Source organism: Mangifera indica, unplaced genomic scaffold (assembly GCF_011075055.1).
Source record: "Mangifera indica cultivar Alphonso unplaced genomic scaffold, CATAS_Mindica_2.1 Un_0021, whole genome shotgun sequence".
In the NCBI taxonomy this organism is placed as follows: domain Eukaryota; kingdom Viridiplantae; phylum Streptophyta; class Magnoliopsida; order Sapindales; family Anacardiaceae; genus Mangifera; species Mangifera indica.
The window spans coordinates 160,958-179,927 of record NW_025401113.1 but is presented as its reverse complement, the minus strand read 5'-3'; the positions used below and the strand labels follow the sequence as shown (position 1 = coordinate 179,927).

The 18,970-nt window shown below is 33.1% G+C and overlaps 1 protein-coding gene across 7 annotated transcripts; it reads right to left on the bottom strand.

The window, feature by feature from the left end:
* Positions 1-874: 874 nt before the first annotated feature.
* Positions 875-9,969, bottom strand: LOC123205986 (probable aspartyl aminopeptidase). Of its 7 annotated transcripts, none has more exons than XR_006499930.1 (11): positions 9,635-9,968; positions 9,409-9,544; positions 8,547-8,819; positions 7,425-7,569; positions 6,705-6,944; positions 5,939-6,071; positions 4,973-5,154; positions 3,949-4,061; positions 3,302-3,409; positions 2,867-3,044; positions 875-1,582 (listed from the first exon to the last, which is right to left on the bottom strand). XR_006499930.1 is itself a non-coding variant. In XM_044623072.1 (11 exons), coding segments are annotated over exons 1-10 (1,602 nt in total). In that variant the 5' UTR covers positions 9,906-9,968; the 3' UTR covers positions 2,827-2,929; positions 3,003-3,047. The 7 variants fall into 7 exon arrangements, 5 of the variants coding, with proteins under 5 accessions (XP_044479007.1, XP_044479003.1, XP_044479005.1 ...); XM_044623072.1 differs by lacking the exon at positions 875-1,582 and having other exon boundaries at positions 2,827-2,929; positions 3,003-3,048; XM_044623068.1 differs by lacking the exon at positions 875-1,582 and having other exon boundaries at positions 2,827-2,929; positions 3,003-3,044.
* Positions 9,970-18,970: the final 9,001 nt, after the last annotated feature.

Here is an 18,970-nt window from a genome sequence, read left to right as displayed (position 1 = left end):
GACTATTTCCCACCCAAGGATTACTGTTTTTTCAAGTATCCTCTCTTTAACTTTGAAAATCTCAAATACCTACTTATAAGCAGTTAAAATTAACGGAACCTTAACCCCTTAAAATTTTATCTCTCCCCCCCCCCCCCCAAAAACTTTAAAAACTAAAAGTTTTCCTCCAACCTAAGTTTTAAAAAATGACAGTTTCTCCCTAGGGTTTGGTTTTCAAATCTTCGAATCCAAATCCGACACTATTGCCGATCATATATCCCTCCCGAAGTTTCCTCTCCTTCTGACGGTCTTTTTTCACCCATTTGGACGCCCGATTGACATCGAATGAGGCTTGGAAGACGACGGGAGACGAAGAGCTTCGTCGGGGAAGACGAAGCTCTTTGTCTTTCCGAAGAAGATCGATGTCGAACGAACGTCCAAATGGATGAAGAGAGACCGCTGGAAGAAAAGAAAGCTTCAAGAGGGATAGACAACTAGCAATATTACCAGATTTAGCGCCAGAGATCTAGAAACCAAACCTTAGGGGAAAACTATCATTTTTTAAAACTTCGGTTAGGAAAAAACTTTTAGTTTTCAAAGTTTAGGGAAGGAAAAATAGATTATATTTTAGTTTATTTTTAATATTATAGATAAAATGACGATTTTACCTTTATTACCGTTAATTTTAACTATTCATAGATAAGTATTTGAGATTTTCAAAGTTAAAGGGGGGATACTTGGGAAACAACAATCCTTGGGTAGGAAATAGTCCTTTGGCCAACTTTATTCTCAATAATATTATTAGTGCTTGTGCAAACTGGAAGCACAGACTTTTTTAAGTAATACATATAATTAATTTTTTCCCAAGATTATTAAGCAGTTTAAAATTGGAGAGTTCGCAGATACAGCTTGTGATTGCCATTTGTCAGATTTTCCATCACCATATTTGACTTATCAGTCTCATCATCAAGAATAACAGCATTGTTAACGGCAAATTTTGCACCAGGAAGACCAACAAGCTGCGGAGAACCCTGAGGTGCTGTGGCAAAATTTGCCCCAGGAAGACTTGCAAATTGCAGAGCTCCGTGAGGGGCTACAGCAAAATTTGCCCCAGGAAGACCTGCAAACTGCAGAACACTGTGGGGTACTACAACAAAATTTGCCCCTAGACCTGCAAACTGTGGAGCACACTGAGGTGTTATTGCAAAATTAGCTCTAGGAAGACCTGCAAACTGCGGATCACCCTGAGGTGCAGCAGCAAAATTTGCCCCTTGATGACTTGCAAGTTGTGGAGCACTGAAAACTGCTACCTTAAGGGCAGTTGACATGAAAAGGAGGCGTTTCTTTTCTTCTTGTATTTCAATTGCCATGAGTAAATTCTTCAGATGGTGAAACCTGATTAGAATTTCATAGACGGTGTGGACAGGGCAGAGTAGAAGATCTCATACTGTAAAATTGGTCCAGGTGATTGTAACAGAGTTCTCATCTTTGAATAATTAGCAGTTGGTGGAAGTCCAGGTTCAATGTCAAGAAAATGCCTCGTGCGCAAGAGATGAAGATTGTTGAATTTATCAAACACTTTGACGAAGTCTAAGTTTCCAACCTGGGGACTTGCAAAGGCAAAAATTGTGACCATGGCTTTGGGCATGCAAGAACAATCGGACTTACTGTTATATCCGTTGACAACCATGTTAGCTGTGTTCAATATAGCCAAAAAACCTCCCGGACCATGACTTGTTAATGTTATACTAATTTCCTCACCATGGTATTGATTCACCAGTTTCTTAACTTCGTTAAGAAATTGCGTATATAACAACAATAAAAAAAAAAAAAAGCAGATAATTTTTGTTCATAACCATAGCTCGGCTAAATCAAATAGGTTCAATGATCTCTTTCTTTGATAGACCGATCTGGCGCTCTGTGTGGTTATATCATACATATTCTGAATCAGTGGTGACTAGGGATAAAGTGGCATGGTGAGGCAAATATTATACCCCATGTATATGTATTATGACTAGAAACAAAAACAAATGGTATGTTCCATTTTTTTTATGGTGAGGAACCTCCTCCGGTCAGCCCGCCGACATTAGGCTTAACCCTTCACATCGAACAAATAAAACCCTAATACTAGAAACAATAACAGATGGCAACAGGTCTCAAACTCTTACCCTCTCTTAAACTTTGTAAAGAGATTTCGCTAACTCTTGCAATCAAGCTGCCCTTGGCGCAGCATCTCTCTTTTAGTTTCTTAATAAACTTGATCACTACATGACTTTTTTCCTGCAATCCTCTAGCCTGTGCGTTTTTTTGCTATTCTAACTATGTGTTGTCTCTTCTTATCTCTATTTTTCGACGGTTAAAGATTTATGTAATCATCCTCTTCAACTTGAAAAAGGCAGACAAGATGGCTTTGCACCTGTTTTTATGGACAACCTTTTTCCTTTTTAACATTTCACAACACACATTTGCTTCTATTTCCAAATCTCCTCTTCACTCACAAAACAATGTTTCAGGGTAAAAGCCTTATTTCTTACCCATTTCTCAAATTATCATCACTATTATTATTTCATAGCTAATTATTATTCTCTTGTCGAGTTTTGTTAGCCTCACCTGCCTAACTTCTTAATTTCAGACTTGTCAAATGGGCAAAAATGTTATCCATGCATGCATACATTTACCATGCACATCAATTCATGTTTGGATAATTTTGTTTTGGAAGAACATTTAACCAGACTGCATAACATTTTCAGTTTTTGAGATGTTCATCAAAATTTTTTGTTCATTTTCTACGTGCAATTTCAGTGCAGAAAATGAAGCTGCACACAAAGCTATATTTGCAGAATTTTCACATGATTCAAGAAATTAGAGGCTGAGGAAGAAAGCTCACCAACTCAACCAGGAGAACCAAGTTTTGTTGTCCGAGCTGAAGCAGAAAATGTCCAAAGGGTACCCGAAATCCAAGCATAATGGTTAGAGGAATCATGGCTTGAGTTCGTCTGAGAATTCTGTAAAAACCAACAAACCTTGATCACAGATATATGTTGGTTTGGCTACATCCTTCTCGACTTCCTCATGCCAATATTAATGTCCATACAAAATATTCAAATTAGATCAGATTTGTCATCAACCAAAAGTCATGTTATATTCCAAATCCAATTTGTTGGGAAAGAAGAAAACGGAATAAAAATTTTTATTTTTGAAATCCATATTGCAATTGTGAGTTAAAAAGATGCATTATGAAAAAAAGCTAAAAATATCTATCCCCCTTTCACATACAACAAAAATATGACTCATCCAATATTTGTGGTAATTAAAAACTCACTAGTAATCCACGATTAGCTTCTTGTCTATGCTGGAGAAAGTTTTGTAAAAAGCCTTGAAATGTTTGTAAGCAATGTCTACATCTTCCTTCCCACATATCTCCCTCACGCTGCAAGTCAAAAAAATTAAACAAAAAGAATTACTTCAATAGCATTTTGAATTTAAAAATAAAATGACTGGTGCTGAAGTTTATTGGCACCATAAAAAACACAATTCTAACAGATATATATATTATCACAGTTCTAAAAGATAAAGAGAAACTCAACTAGATTCTGCAGAAGGGGATTGATAGAATTTATCTCTAATGTTACATATAATAACATATTCCCAAATCAACTCCATAAAGAATGTAATATGCATGTATGATAATTTATTTTGTATTCTTAATTAGCCATCTAATATACCTGATATATAATGAAGTTACGAAGTACGAAACCTTGTACATCCCTACTTATGCCACAGACCAATTAAAAAGAATATCTACAAATTAGAAATTGCACATCCTTTACAGAAGTGCACATAAAATGAGCTCAATAATATTACTACTTCCACTTCAATTTATTGAAAAATCCCAAAAACCTTAACCGGCCTGATTCCAAATTATTTTTCTCCTTTACTCACATGAAAAGATACAAATTAATTAAATACCTGTGCATGGAAAGCTGAGGTATGCCGCAATCAACAGTTCGAATGCCAACGCCTGAAGCAAGAATGGGCCCAATTGTGGACCCACATCCCATATCATTTCTTACCACAAATTCCTAAACAGAGACATATCAAATAAAAAATTAGAAAATCTGAAGTTTCACTGCTGAAACAATTTCTCAGTTTACTCTTTTCATTGAGAAGGTAAAGGTTAATCTGCAAAACAATGTGCTTTTTGAAACAAAATTAACTGCACTTATACATCATCAACAAAGGGGGCAATCTATTCACTCCATCTGCCCTCATAGCACAGGAACCTAACTGGACTTGACCCAATTTGATAAGGCATAAACTGAGTTCTATAATTGACAACCTAGTCCAATGGTGATTAGAACATTAAAGATTTTTATATTGAACTTTTGTCACCTTAAGTGTTGAAATCTCAAAATCTCCGTAAATGGATTTCAGATTGTATAGTTTATATGCCTGTCCAGACATGGTACTTCAAAAATGTTAGTAATAAACACTCTCAACAGTACAAATATGAGATCACTGGGATTGGAGTACTAGATTATAACCTTATATCAAAAACATGAGACCAAAGAGTTCAACAAGAAAATGTCATAGGATGACTCAAAGATGGCACCAAAGCAAGATCACTAGCAAACGAGGAGAAGCGTGAGTGAATTGGGATCACCTCCAATTGATGTTTTAACATAACCTTTATGTGATTAAGTACAAAGAATTAAACCCTAAAATTGATAGAGAAAGAAGTCTTATTAGAATTAGAGTTTAATTAATAATTTAAGTGTTGGACTGCAAATTCAGTGTAACAAGAGCGTGAATATGTCAAAAATTTTTACATATAAGGTTTATATTACTGTGTCATAAAGACCCAAGCTTTAGCTGCAGAAACTTCAATAATGTACCCAAGAGATTATCTTCATAATTAAGAAGGAAAATAGTAAAAGCAAGAAATCAAAATTACATTCCCCATCTTTGCTACAAGAACTCAGCTGGCAGTTACCTGAGTAGGAAGATTATGAATTTTTGCAATCTCTTTAAACAGAAAAGCTGTCACTCCACTGGTAGCATAGCGCTGATTTGCGTTGTGCTTTATCACTAGACCCTTATGCATTTCTGGGCGATGGTTTTCTTCGTGTTTCTCAGAAAAATTTGGGTGAACTCCATGTGCCATGTCTGCAGATACTATATATACAAAGAGCAAGTCCAATAGAAGGATTAACAGTTATGCTGATAGAAAAAAATGCAGATTGGTAAAATATAAGTTTATCTACCAAGCCATAATTAATAAGGAACCTAATCCAAGTGTTTTTTTTTAATCTCATATCCATGCAATAGATGAAACCATATCAGGAAAAATTAATCAACAATCAGTAGAAAACCAGAATTAAGGCAAAGGAGCAAAAAATTGCAAGTTATCATGAATAAAGTTAAATCGATTGGGTGGAAATCAGATAATGCATAACTTGCCAAGAAATCATATATTTAACGGTAAGGATAAAACAAGATTCATAATAAAAACATGCAAAATCTATCCATAATCTTCAACGATACAATATTAATGACCAAGTGTCTAGAAACACCGAGAAAAAGATTCTTAGCTCTTTATAATTGCTGTCATATCTTTCTAACGAGATTGGTACTATTGTCCACCTCAAAGAATTATCCATAAATGCCAAAATTAACTTAAGGAGATGTTGATCAGCTACAATAATAATACTACTCCATAATTTAGTTTGTCAACAGCCTTACTGTGAAATGGGGAAAAAAAAAAGTTTCCTTGTTACTTGTTAAAGAATTAAAGTTTCCTAAATAGAATCAATAGGTTACATCTGGATTCTCAAATTCAATGTTGTCTAATTGTTTTCACCTTATGCAAAAAAGTTCTTCTTCTATTACTCAACTTGAAACCTGCTAAGAAACCAAAATGTCTTATTATAGCCTTATAATGGATGTATTTAAAGCTTACCAAGAAATGACTGGCGAATTGAACGGTCATAAGCACTCTCACCAGTGTACTCTTGTGCTAAGGAACCAACAATGCGTCTTATAGCCTGAAACATGGTTGGTGCACCAGCTCCTTGGTATGAATCTGAGCCTACCTGTTGAAAGAAGTTAAAACTTAGAGAACTTTGCTTATATAAGCAGTCCAGCCAAGTATGCCAAAGACTACCTTCACAAAAATGCTGAACTGAACTTGAAACTGATGCAAGAATGTCCAACAACATCTATTTTTGACAGCCACTTTAGGAAAGTATGGCATTTCTTAGAATATAACAAGCAAGTCAAGCATGCAGTACCCGTCTTCCATTATCTTCAATATATTGAAACAAAACTTACTGAAATTATTCTTAATGTGATTTTGGCCTTCTAACTCCCTCTGTACATTAATGATACCCTCTAATATAAAATAAAAAAAATATGTACTCATTTTTAAGACAGAAAGTACAAAAGTGGAACCAATATTCACAAAAGAAGCGAAAACCTGACAGAGGGATGACTTTCGTGATAAGAAACAGCAAATTAAAAAGCACCAAAAGCTAAGGCGTTTACAAGTAAGAATTCCTTCAATTATAATATTTTAATAAGCTTATTAACAACCTAACCATTGTGCCCAATATCTTTTTACTAAAAAATGTATAAAAAAGGGGAACTGCATGTCCACATGTAAAGCATACAAAGAAGGAATAAAGTTCATTTCATTTGATGTTACAAACAATGGCAAAATTAGTTACCTCCTCATTGTCAAATAAAGCAACCATACGAATAGCATGTTCACTTGATAAGTCACTAGGTGATCCACATGAATCAATAAGAGCTCTCAAAGCACAATAACTTGAAGCAAGATTATCTAATCTTCCAGAGAATATAAATTCGTTATTTGCACCTCCAAGACAGCTAGGTTGGGTATCACAAATATTTAGCTCAATGCTCACTATGTCATCAATTTCACAACTCAGCTCTTCTGACAAAATCTGCAAATTAATATCACAAATATATTTAAATAGAAGTTCTAGAACACTTTCACTTTTCACATGGAATAAACCATTAGTGACACCATTCTCACAAACAAGTGGAAAGCTAATAATTACATTGCAGCTATGTGCAGAACAAGATCAACAATCTGAAATAGATTAACTAAGTAAAGTACATATAATTTTAATGATTAAATAAAGACAGACGAGTGCATTTATTCACTCAAACAGATTAATTTTCACTTCCTCACAGAAGCTAATTGATGTTCATTTATTTCATATTATATAAAATTTTTACAAATAAAAAAGTTTCAATCAATCAGAGATCTTTCTTTGCCATTATTGGTGCAGGAAAAAAACACCAAAGATAAGGCAAGCTTGGTTTCCAGTCATGTCAAAAGCACTCTCATGCCATCACCATAAATGTTCCTACACATACCTTTACTTGTCAACTGACAGTAGAGATATGAAAAAACACACCTGCATAAGTACAGGATGATGAGCAGCTTTAGAAGATGACGAACTTTTCTCTTTCAGCTCTGGTGATGCTTCCTCTGATTTGGTTGCAAGTAGTGGAATGAGGTGAGTCTCCAGATTTGGCTTGAATCCATCCTTGTTCACAGCACTGTGCTAAACAACCCAAGAAAGAGAAATGAAAGAAATACATAAGTGAGCATACAGGAATATTCCCAATCCATCAGAAAAAAGCAAATTATTTCAATGCATATGATGAGAACCTATTACAGAATCAAAATTAATGGGAAAAAACCTTATCATAACTGCAAATCTACAAAAAATCCTCCCAATATATGAGAAAGAATATAATTATAGTTAAAGGATTCTGAACTTTTGACTATCCATGATTTCAACAGCCACAAAACATTACTTTTAGTACATTTGGTAAACCTGAATTTTTCCTTCTTATAAGTAGGAAGTTAAAATTATAATATTGAAGCAGATTCAATTTATTTCAGGTCACTGTGAAATTAGCATATGAAGTACAAGCAGATTGTTCTGCTATTAATAAATATGACTTGAAATACTTCTAAAAATCCAATCAGTGATTCAGCACACAACTGAAAGATTTAATGACTCATTGTTTCACTACCATAAGTGTGATAGCATACTGCATGATACTTATAGTCTGAATTTCTACAATTTCTTGCCTTGAAATAGTTGATTTTAGATGCTTTCAGTAATTTAGGGGGAAGTTAAAAAGTGTTAACATGAGGTTGGAAGATGTTTTAATAACTATAGACAAGAAGGTCTCAAATTTTGCAGAAAAATAAACCAAATTCACTTGATATTTTATTTATCTTTCTCTTAATTATTTCTTTATGCTTTCATCGTAGATCAGTATATGGAACTTAAGCATCCTCTATGAAGACAAAATTCCATTTGTTAATATTGGGGAAAAAGTGAAAAGTTACTACAAACAATACATGTAATAAGATCTCAATCAGAAAGAATATAAAATGCTTATAAAAAAAGGATACACAAGTACATTTAGATATAATTAATATGATCTTTCATTATATTTTTTAAGCCATCATACTCTACAATGCCACACAAATTAATTCTTCAAAGGAAATAGAAGCAAACCGATCAAGATGAATGGCCAATGTAGGAAGTCGTAGTAGAGGTCTTTCCACTTTGACGAGCTTGTGCAGAAAAGAACCATCACTACCTCTAACTATAACCCTTCCTGCTACACTTAAGTCTCTATCAAACCAAGTATGCCACAAACCACCTCCATAGGTCTGCACATTCACCATCAAATAACCAGACTTGGATGACGCAGACTTGGGTTTAATCTTAAGACAGGGGCTGTCAGTGTGTGCAGCTATAACATGAAAACCATCACCAACAGAGTACCTGCAAAAGCATATAGAATGAAAACCTTTTAAAACTCTTCCCAATACTTATAAGCAGATCTGACTTGTGTTTGAAAGTGTAGAGTCCTTTTAAACAACAATAAAACTATGCATACACACTTTTGGTACATAATTTGGGTATATAAATGATATGTCATTATGTGATTGAATGATTTTGAATTAAAGATAAAGTAACACCTAACCACATAACGACAAATCATCTGTGTACCCAAATTATGTACCAAAAATATATACACGTAGTATTGTTCTTTGAACAAAAGCACTCCATAGACATCAAAATGTATATTAAAACAGTGCTGAAAAATTTTCTAGAATTACTTTCCTAAATGTCTTTCCCTAATTTAAATGTACAAAGAACTAATAATTTTAACAATACACTATAAAATTTGGATAAATGCATAAGCAATTAAAAAGGCTAGTTTTATTCTAACATTGTTAGCAGTAGAAGTATATCATTAAACAAAATAACAACAATGAAGTTATTCAAATCGGATCCATAATGTAGCATTTCCCCAAATTCACACGAAAAAGAAAGGAAACCAAAGAAGAAATAGATTGATTAAACTCACTTTTCTCCCACAGCAAAGGCAACCAAAGAAGACATATTCCTTGTAAAAAAATATCGCCCACCAGGCTTGAGCTCCCACTCCTCATTTTCATTAAGCAAATTAAAACCAGCATCAATCAGTATTCGTTTCGCTTCAGCTGCAAAGAACAAACAAAATCGCTGTCAAATTCAAAATCTAAAAATTCGAAAGAACCACAATAACGAAACGACAAACGTTTTGGAGGTACCAGTAGCGTGAAACGGCGTCCAAGACTCGTTTAAATAGTCGAGAAAATGGCCAACTATGGAGCCGCTCGTCGAAGAAGCTTGAGACGCTGTTCTGATTGAGTCAGAGCGTGAACAGTGAGTTGTTGTGGAGAAATTGTGGAGGGAACAAGGAAAAGAGCGCTTGTTTCGACTAGGAGTGATTTTCGCACGATATATGGAAGGTCGAGCGATGATTGGAGAGGGAATGTGAAGAAGTTGCAGACGATTTAGCGTTATAGCGGCAGTAGCCATTTGTATTTCTGTTTTGTGTATGTGGATGCTATCAGCCGTGCACTAGCCTCTTTGCTTTCTCTCTGCAGATTTGATTTGAATTTCAGAAAATGATAAAGCTGGAAAATTTTCATTTTACCCTCATCCTTTCTGTCAATCACGAAGACGTGAGATTCTGTGCTGACAAATCAGCCCTTGTTCATAGGGGTGAGTTAAAAAACTGATCCCGATCCGAAACCGAAATCGAAACCGTCGAGTATCCGAAACCGAAATCCGAAACAAATATTGGAATTAGTTTCACTGATGATGTTACTTTATTTAGTTATTTATCAAATGTTCCACAAATATCGGATGAATGGAAAGCAAATGAAATCTAAATTCAGGTACCTTTTATTTTTTATTTTTTCAACCAAAAGGATTAGTTCTTTCAATTGAAACATTGTGGCGTCAACCATTTTTTATCTGCAGAGATATTCAGACTTCAACATGGTGAAGTATTAAATTTATTCAAGTTTTCAAATCAGGAAGATATGCTTTTAAAAAAATTCAGTTTTTTTTAGTAAGTTACATGTTCTCGATAGGAACCAGAACCTACAAGGTTAGTTTCAAGTAGGAATCAACCTTGTAGATTCTAGGGTTCAATTCGTATTTTTAAAAACTGATCAGTTTGGGTTCCTTAAATTTTCACAAGATATCCGAAACTACTCACCCGTACTTGTTCAATCTATCACCTGACTGTCAACCCGAACTGACCCAGTAAATTACCAATTATACTCTTGATGACCCCAGTATTATGGTTTTTTAAGTAATTTTAATTCTTTATATAGGGATTTTTGTATCTTAATTTTTAAGGAGTTTAAATTAAGTAAATTAACTATTAGAGATGTGCACGATATGCTTTAATGTGGTTTGAGAGTTTTTTCAAATTAAACTAAAAAACGGTTTGAAAAATTTACAAACCAAACCAAGTCATTAAATTTCAAATCAAACCAAACCAAATTAAAAAAAATATGGTTTAAATTACAATTTAAATATTTTAAAATCATTCACTTCTAAATATATAAATCATTTAATAAAATTAATTAAATTATAGTTGTTTAGAACATAATATAAATATGTAAAATAAATATGAAATATATATATATATATATATATATATATATATATATATATATATATATATGTAAAGAAAATAAAAAAAAATGAAAAAAGTTATAAACCTAATTGCTTATTAGAAACTTAAGTCAAAGATAGTTATATATATGTATTTTAAAAACTACAGTTTACAGTTTGATTCAGTTTGAAAATTTTTTAACTCAAACCAAACAATTTTACAAACCAAACAATACTTTTAAGTAATTCAGTTCGGTTTTATAATTTGAACCGAATTATAAACACCCCGATTAACTTTTGTGTAGAAGCTAGTTATTGAAATGTGTTAATCAGATTTCTCATTACTAACAAATGCACCAAATTTTAAACTTTACACAAGTTAGGTTATGATAACAATAATGAGAATCTAGTAAAACCTTGGTGTCAACTTCAATGTAATATTGACAGAGTAAATAAACAATAATTGAGACACAAAATTTTTAATATGGTTTACTTCGATAATCAAAATGCTTACGTCCATAGTGTAACTATCAATTTTTGCTTATAAAATATGTATAAGAGGGAGTGTATACAATTAGCTTTTCTCTTTCTCTCTCCCTAGGTTAAGACTTGAGAAGAGATGTTACATTCAAATAAGAGGTCTCTAATTTAAATATGATTTTAAGGATTTAATTTTATTCTAGTTAACCTAAAAGAGAGTATTTATAATAATAGAATTATCCATAACTTTCCCTTCTTATTATGGAATAGAGCAGGAAAATCATTTTGAAAGATTATGAAAGTTTACAATAAAAAAAGGATGATGAAAAGCAAATGCATATTCATAACATATATTTGAATTGTATAAAAAAGAAAAAAAACAAACATAAAATGGAAGAAGTTGGTGTAAATTACCTACTCACTTATTAATTTTTGCCTTATTTTTCTAGTATGAATAGAGTTGAGTCTTTCAAACCACTAAAAAAAGGGAAAAGGACTATTTTTCATCCAAATTTTAACCTTACCTTAAAAATATATCCACCCCTAATGAAAAACCCAAATACTCACCTAAAGTTTAATTTGTTTGGATCCATCCACATATTTTCTATTAGGGTTAAAGAGTAAATTCGTTATTTTATCAATAATATTAAATAATTAAAATTTTATCTCATTATCCCCCCTTTAATTTGAAAAACTAACATTTGTCCCCTGAATTAAGTTCTAAAAAATTTACTGTTCTCCCCTAAAATGCAGCCACTTTCTCCGACGATAGTGGAGAAATTTTCGTCCAGAGGTCGACCACCTCTAGACGACAATGACCTCTGGACGACGAAGCGTCGTTTATTCTGGACGAAGTTTTGTTGTCCATTTTAGAAGATCGTCCAGAGAATGGACGGCGAAACATTGTCCAGAATGGACGACACTCTTCACTTTCCCTCCAGCCACGTCGTAGTTGGTAGCTGGAAGAAAAGTGAAAAAAAAAATTAGGGATTTTGGGGGGGGGGGGGGGGGGCTGAAAGTCATTTTTCAAAGTTCAGGGATGGGGGTAAAAATTAATTTTTAAAATCGGAGGAAAAAAATGCGATAAAATTATATAACTTGAATGTAAACATTAAAATGATGGTTTTACCCCTCTATTTAACAGAAAACTTAACGGCGGTTTAGAGATAGGTGGGTGTTTATGTTTTTTATCAAGCGTGGGTATACTTTTGAAATACGATTAAAACTTTAATGGGAAATAGTCTTTTTCCCCACTAAAAAAATGCACACCCTGGCAAACTAGAAAGAAAGCCAAATTTGAGAGGTTTTTTGTGAGAGATTTTTTTTTGTTTGTTCAAAATGAAACTTAGTGTATTAAATAAGATAATATTTGCCTTTTTATACATAAGGTTTATGAAACAATTTATAAATTGTTTATATGTCTCTTATGTAGAGTATTAATTATTTAGAAGCTCTTGATATAAATCTTACTCATATAATTGGCTTGTGTATTATACCATTTAACATTTAAACACCTCAAAATGTTATATTTATATTTATGGAACAATATTACATGAAATAAGTTTATTACCCTTGAAAAGTTCTTGTCATCCTCAGATCATCAATTTTCTCTCTATGTTCTCTCTAATCACTTAGGTTTTTGTTTGTGACATTTTAAGTTCATTGTGGTTTAGCTGTGAGTTCAAAATCAACTCTTTCAAAAATATGTTGGAAGTTCATCAACTATGATAAACATTTAAAAATGGGTCATAACCTTCAAACCATAATAAAGGCGAACTTCATAGAACCTTTTTTTTTTTTTCCAATCATACATGTCGTGTAATAAAGTCTCTCTATTGTGGAATTCTAATCAAGGATGAGTTCATGGTATGCCAAAACTCATCCTTAATTGTTTGTTAAATCATCTATATATTCAAAATGTGTTACCACAAACAACCTTTCGTGTGACTTTCTTTATACTTTAGCTAGATATTTATGTTTCCAGTATTTATTGAAATTTGTCTAAGAACTTGAAATCAAATTATTTCGAGTCAATAGATTCCTTTTTTACTATCACTTATTTCCATATACGAACAACGTATGACCAATCTGATTTATTATGCTTGACATGAATACCCTAGTACTTATACACCATACGAAATATATGTATACTTATCAAATCTAATTGTGTCATCTCAGGTTTAAGGATCAATGGTAGGCTAGTATGATCATACAACGAATCATTGACTACATTTAAATGTCTTGTGATTCATTGTAATTAATCATGTTAAAAAAATAGTTCACTAATTATTAATTCACACTAATGCTCTAATAATATGACTTTTATAATTACTCGTACTACAAGAGTTCTAAATAAAATCATAATAATCAGTGTGCATAACAAAGTAAACAAATCCCAAAATATAACAATGTTATTATCCAACAAGTGTAATGACTAAATTGCCCCTGCCCTTATGCGTTGCCACAAACTAATCTGTTGGCTCCCTCATCATCACCCCGCTGCTTCACAATCTTACCTACCAAACCAAAAAGGAATACTTGAGTGAAACAATAATTCATATACACCACAATAAGTAGATGATCTCACAACACCCAATAAATATACATATACATCACAATAATTCATAACATCATGTATCCTTTATTTAATCTCCTCATGGTATCACGAATGTTTTTCTAGCATCCTAGATGTCCATCTGAATCATTTCAATGCCCAACGTCTAATTCTCAATGACAGTGTCATTGAGAATGACTAGTGTTAAACGATATATATTGACATTCAGATGTTTGGTAAAAGCATGAGACATCTTAGATGTCAATCATAAGGTGTATCTAGTATATGTGTCGACCAAGCTTTGGGCTATGAATGTCATATAATAAAAGGAGTAAGGCCTTGGGCCCCTCACAAGATTGCACAAGCATCCTAGATGCTAAGACACCCAACATCAGTGCTAATCATCTAAAGGTATCAAGGTCACGCAAACTAATTTTAAAACTTTCATGACCACACTACACACAACTCGATGGCCTAAATAATAAAATATATTATTTCTAGTTTTTTATTCGAAATCGCTCTGATTTGGGTTCGTGTTGTCATGCACGCAGTCAGTTACACCCAAATTACCATTCATGTTGTCTTTCACATAATAGGGGTAAAACTAACACGTTTAATCCAAATTAACACATTTAGTCTATACTTGACTTATATTTCCTTCATTAGGGTCTTATTATTTGTCTTCTCATAATTATTCCAATGGAGGTAAAATAGTTTTTTTTTTTTTATAATCTCATACAAACATAACAACTCTACACTAATATTGTCCCTTTCATGCACCTTCATTCTAAATTTCTCTAATTATACACGGGGGTGTACTGTTTAACCTACATGATGTGTAACATAAGCAAATGGGCATGTAACTTTGGGGTAGGATACATGACCGTGTGTCTCATACCACATGGGCATATACCTAATCCCAAATTTACACACCTATAAGCTAACCTAACACAGGGATAATTGCACCTAAACATACACAGTCGTGTATGTAGCATACATTGGCATGCAATGTCTTTTCTACATATTGTTGTTTACTTGATTCTGCAAATTCTCAATCAACCAAACCCATCTACCACACTTCTTAATTCATGTCAAACCATACTTCATACGTTCATATCAACTATACTTTAAAAATCACTACCAAATTTTGCACACCATATGGTTATGGCCATCATTAATTCATCGCTATAAAACCACCACACACATGAACATTTTCACAAGTTAAATCTCAACCATATCATGATCATTCATCACTAAATCAACATACACACACACACATATATATGAAGCACCGCACAATTCAATTAACCATTGCATCTAGCTCTTTAATCCATGAATACATCCATGTAGAATTTACATCACCACATAAATAATAATTGGAATTATACACTGCTCAAGATAGGGTTAATTTTCATCCATTGATCGCTAATCTTCCAGTGGTTTTTGATGGCTTCTTCCAATGATCCTTCACACTTCTAGGATCCAAAAGTACTCAAACTCACTCTTCACACTGTGCTTTTATGTGAAAAATGAAGTAACATGCTCAGCCAAATGCAATTGCATTCTTTTTATTTTGCATATAACACATGATACATGGTAATGTATCTCATCATACATGGGCATGTATGTTGTTACCCAGTAATGATAATTTCTGAAATAATTGCAAAATAAATCTTTATCCAATATTCAAACATGTTGACTGCACAAGCGTGTATATTAATATACATAGACATGTATATCAACTATACTTAGCTAATTCACACACATCACACAAGAAAAAACTATTATACCCTTGCCATCACATATACAGGTGTGTGGCCTTCCCACACACCTATGCAACCCCAAAAATCACATGCACAATATTATTCAAGCATAAATAATCACACATAGAAGCCAAAAGATAAAAATAACCTTGGACACACTTGCGAGTATTATAGTGTTCTTTTGTTTATATACGTAAACTATTTCATTCATTTATACAAATATAAAGTATATATATGAACTGTTTAAATAATTTGTTTAATTAGTAAAACAGAATTATCAAATTGTTCCCTATAGATATGATATCAGTTAGATAATAATATCACACAGTAGACATACTTAATGACTCCGTTAAATATCATGAGATGACATTAGTATGGATGACGATGATAGTCATGTCACTAGGACATTAATATGGATTAACAGTTAGTGAATCATTTTTTTGAATGTGACCAATTATGATAAATCATATGGTCATTGTAATGTAGTCAATGATTTATCAAATGATTGTATTAATTTACAAAATAATCTTTTGACCTGAAATATCATGGGTAGATCCCATAGGATGTGTGTGGTTTATACAATGTATAAATACGAAGCCAATTATATTTCATATGATAAAGCCAAGTTGGTCATACATTGTTCATATATAAAGATAAATGATGATCAAGAGGGGATCCATTGACTCAGAGTTATTAAATTCAAAGTATTTGCTAACTCAAGAATTATCCGATTCTGAGTTTTTATACAAATATCGATAAATATTAAAAACAAAATTTTTTGACTAAAGTATAATATAAGTTATATGAAAGATGTTCATGATAACATGTTTTGAATATATTGATCAACATTTTATAGAATATCGAGATTAAGGTTTTGATGAACCACGAACCTATACTCAATAAGGATTTGACAATGGAAGGATCTTAGTTACATGGAATATACGATCGAAAAATAGGTTTGATGGATTGTGTCCTCATTATGGTTTAGAGACTATAGCACATTGCTAAATGTTGCGTATAGTCATTGAGTTTTTGAACACGTTTTTGCATCATCCGAAAATGGGTCACGGCTATGCTACGGTGAACCTAAAAGGTTACACCACTAAGCCAAACATTTTAAAGAGTGAAAATTGATTATCTAGGGTTGGTTAACACCTTCTGAAGGATAATAAAGATAATATCATATAAAGTATTATATGAATGTGAAAGTAATATTTTAAGAGTTAGATGTTTGTGAGATAAAATTAGAGTGACTAATATATATATAAAATATAAATGCATAACTATTATGTAAATAGAGAATTTTTCAAAGTGTCATGCCATAATCAAGAAATTGCTAACTAAGTCCACCGATATATAAAATTGAAGTTAGTTCATTTTAGATAACATGACCTCATTTTTCCTGAAAGATTTAGCTCAATGAAGTTCTCTCTCTACCTCTTGGCCAAGAACACTTTTAGCTTGGTTTGGTGCAATTTTTTAAAGGCTTTGCATTTAGGAAGCTCCACTTCATCATCTCCCTCAAAGAAAGTTGCTTAGAGAAGGTGAAAACTCAAACCATTCTTCCATTTATTTGAATGTCACTGATTCTTGCTATCACCATGCATGCATGTGGTTTTCTGCAATACCCTTGGATGAGTATAAAGGGTATTTCAATCATTTTTCTATTATTCGATACTATATGTTATTGCTCAAATTTGGCTTAAGTATGGGCATGTGCTCATGTTCATATATTTTGCATGCCCGTGTGTGTGTATGTGTATGTGTATATATATATATATACACATACACACACACACACACACATATATATATATATTTATTTATTTATTTGTCATTTAGGGAATTGAAGAGCATTTATGCATATCCATATATATATCCTTGCATATATGTATATAATTTATATGCTTTAATTAATTTGGGAATTTAAATATCCCAATCCCATAAACCATGCCTCGGAAGATAATAACTCTCAAGATTTGCGCCAAATATCTATGAGTAAACTTGCTGCCATGGAGAACGCCACCTGCAAGATATATCCAGAAATAAAAACATTGGGAGAACTAAGGAAATTTTTGGGGGATTCATAGCGCTATCCAAACAGAGAGCAAGAGGGCTGAAGCCGTTGCTCACCGACCCGGGGAAGGAAATCGCTGGGGAAAATCTTGCCACCTAAAGACCATCGTAGTTGCCAGAGGACAGGTAGGTTTTCAATTCTGGTTTCTTCTTGCGCCAATTTCTGTAGTTTGAACTTTCGTATATAAGTTTGTATAAACTCCGTCGTATGATGTAATATTATTAATAATATATATAAGATTTTATATTGTAATATAATAATATAATTTAATAATATATATAATAATATATATAATATAATATTATTAATAATATATATAAGATTTTATATTGTAATATAATATATATATATATTATATTATATTATAATATTATAATATAATTATAATATATAATATTTAATATTTAATATCAGATGATCACGTATGCGGACGACCTGTAACTTACATACTTGGATGATTTGTTGGCTGCCATGAGGATTGGATATGGTGGTGTTGTGATTAAACGTTTATATAAAGTAAAATGGGTGAATCTGTATGGGCCTTTCAAAATCACCATTTCCTTTTGCCTCTAAATTCTGCAAATTAGAAAGTTGTATGCAGTGGCTGTGTTTTCCTTTTGTTTCTTTTAAATGCATAATGAATGTGGTTGCCGCCGGTGTAGATTTCATCATGGGAATGTTAGCATGAGCATGTTTATATATATATATATATATACACACACACACTATGCTGAGGTTGGATCATCGCCGGCGCCGCCAAAGTTCAGCAGCGTGGCGCACGTTCCAAAACAGCACGGTGCCCGTCAGGCAGGTTTCCTGCTGTCGAAGTGCAGCGCGTACGCTGGACAGGCAGTGAACCTGCCAGTCGCCCGGCGTGCACACTGGACGTACTGTGAGCATGTCGTACCTGTGGCGTACACGTTTGGAGGAGACGATGTTTGCGGTAGCCTTCCAAACGAAGAACCTGCATGCAAAATGTGAATCGTGTTTTGGGCTAGGATTCCATGTGCGCAACTACTTAAAATAGGGTGCCAATGCACCACTTATATTGAATTTCTACAGTTGGGATCCAGTGTGCGCACCCACGTGAATTAAGGTG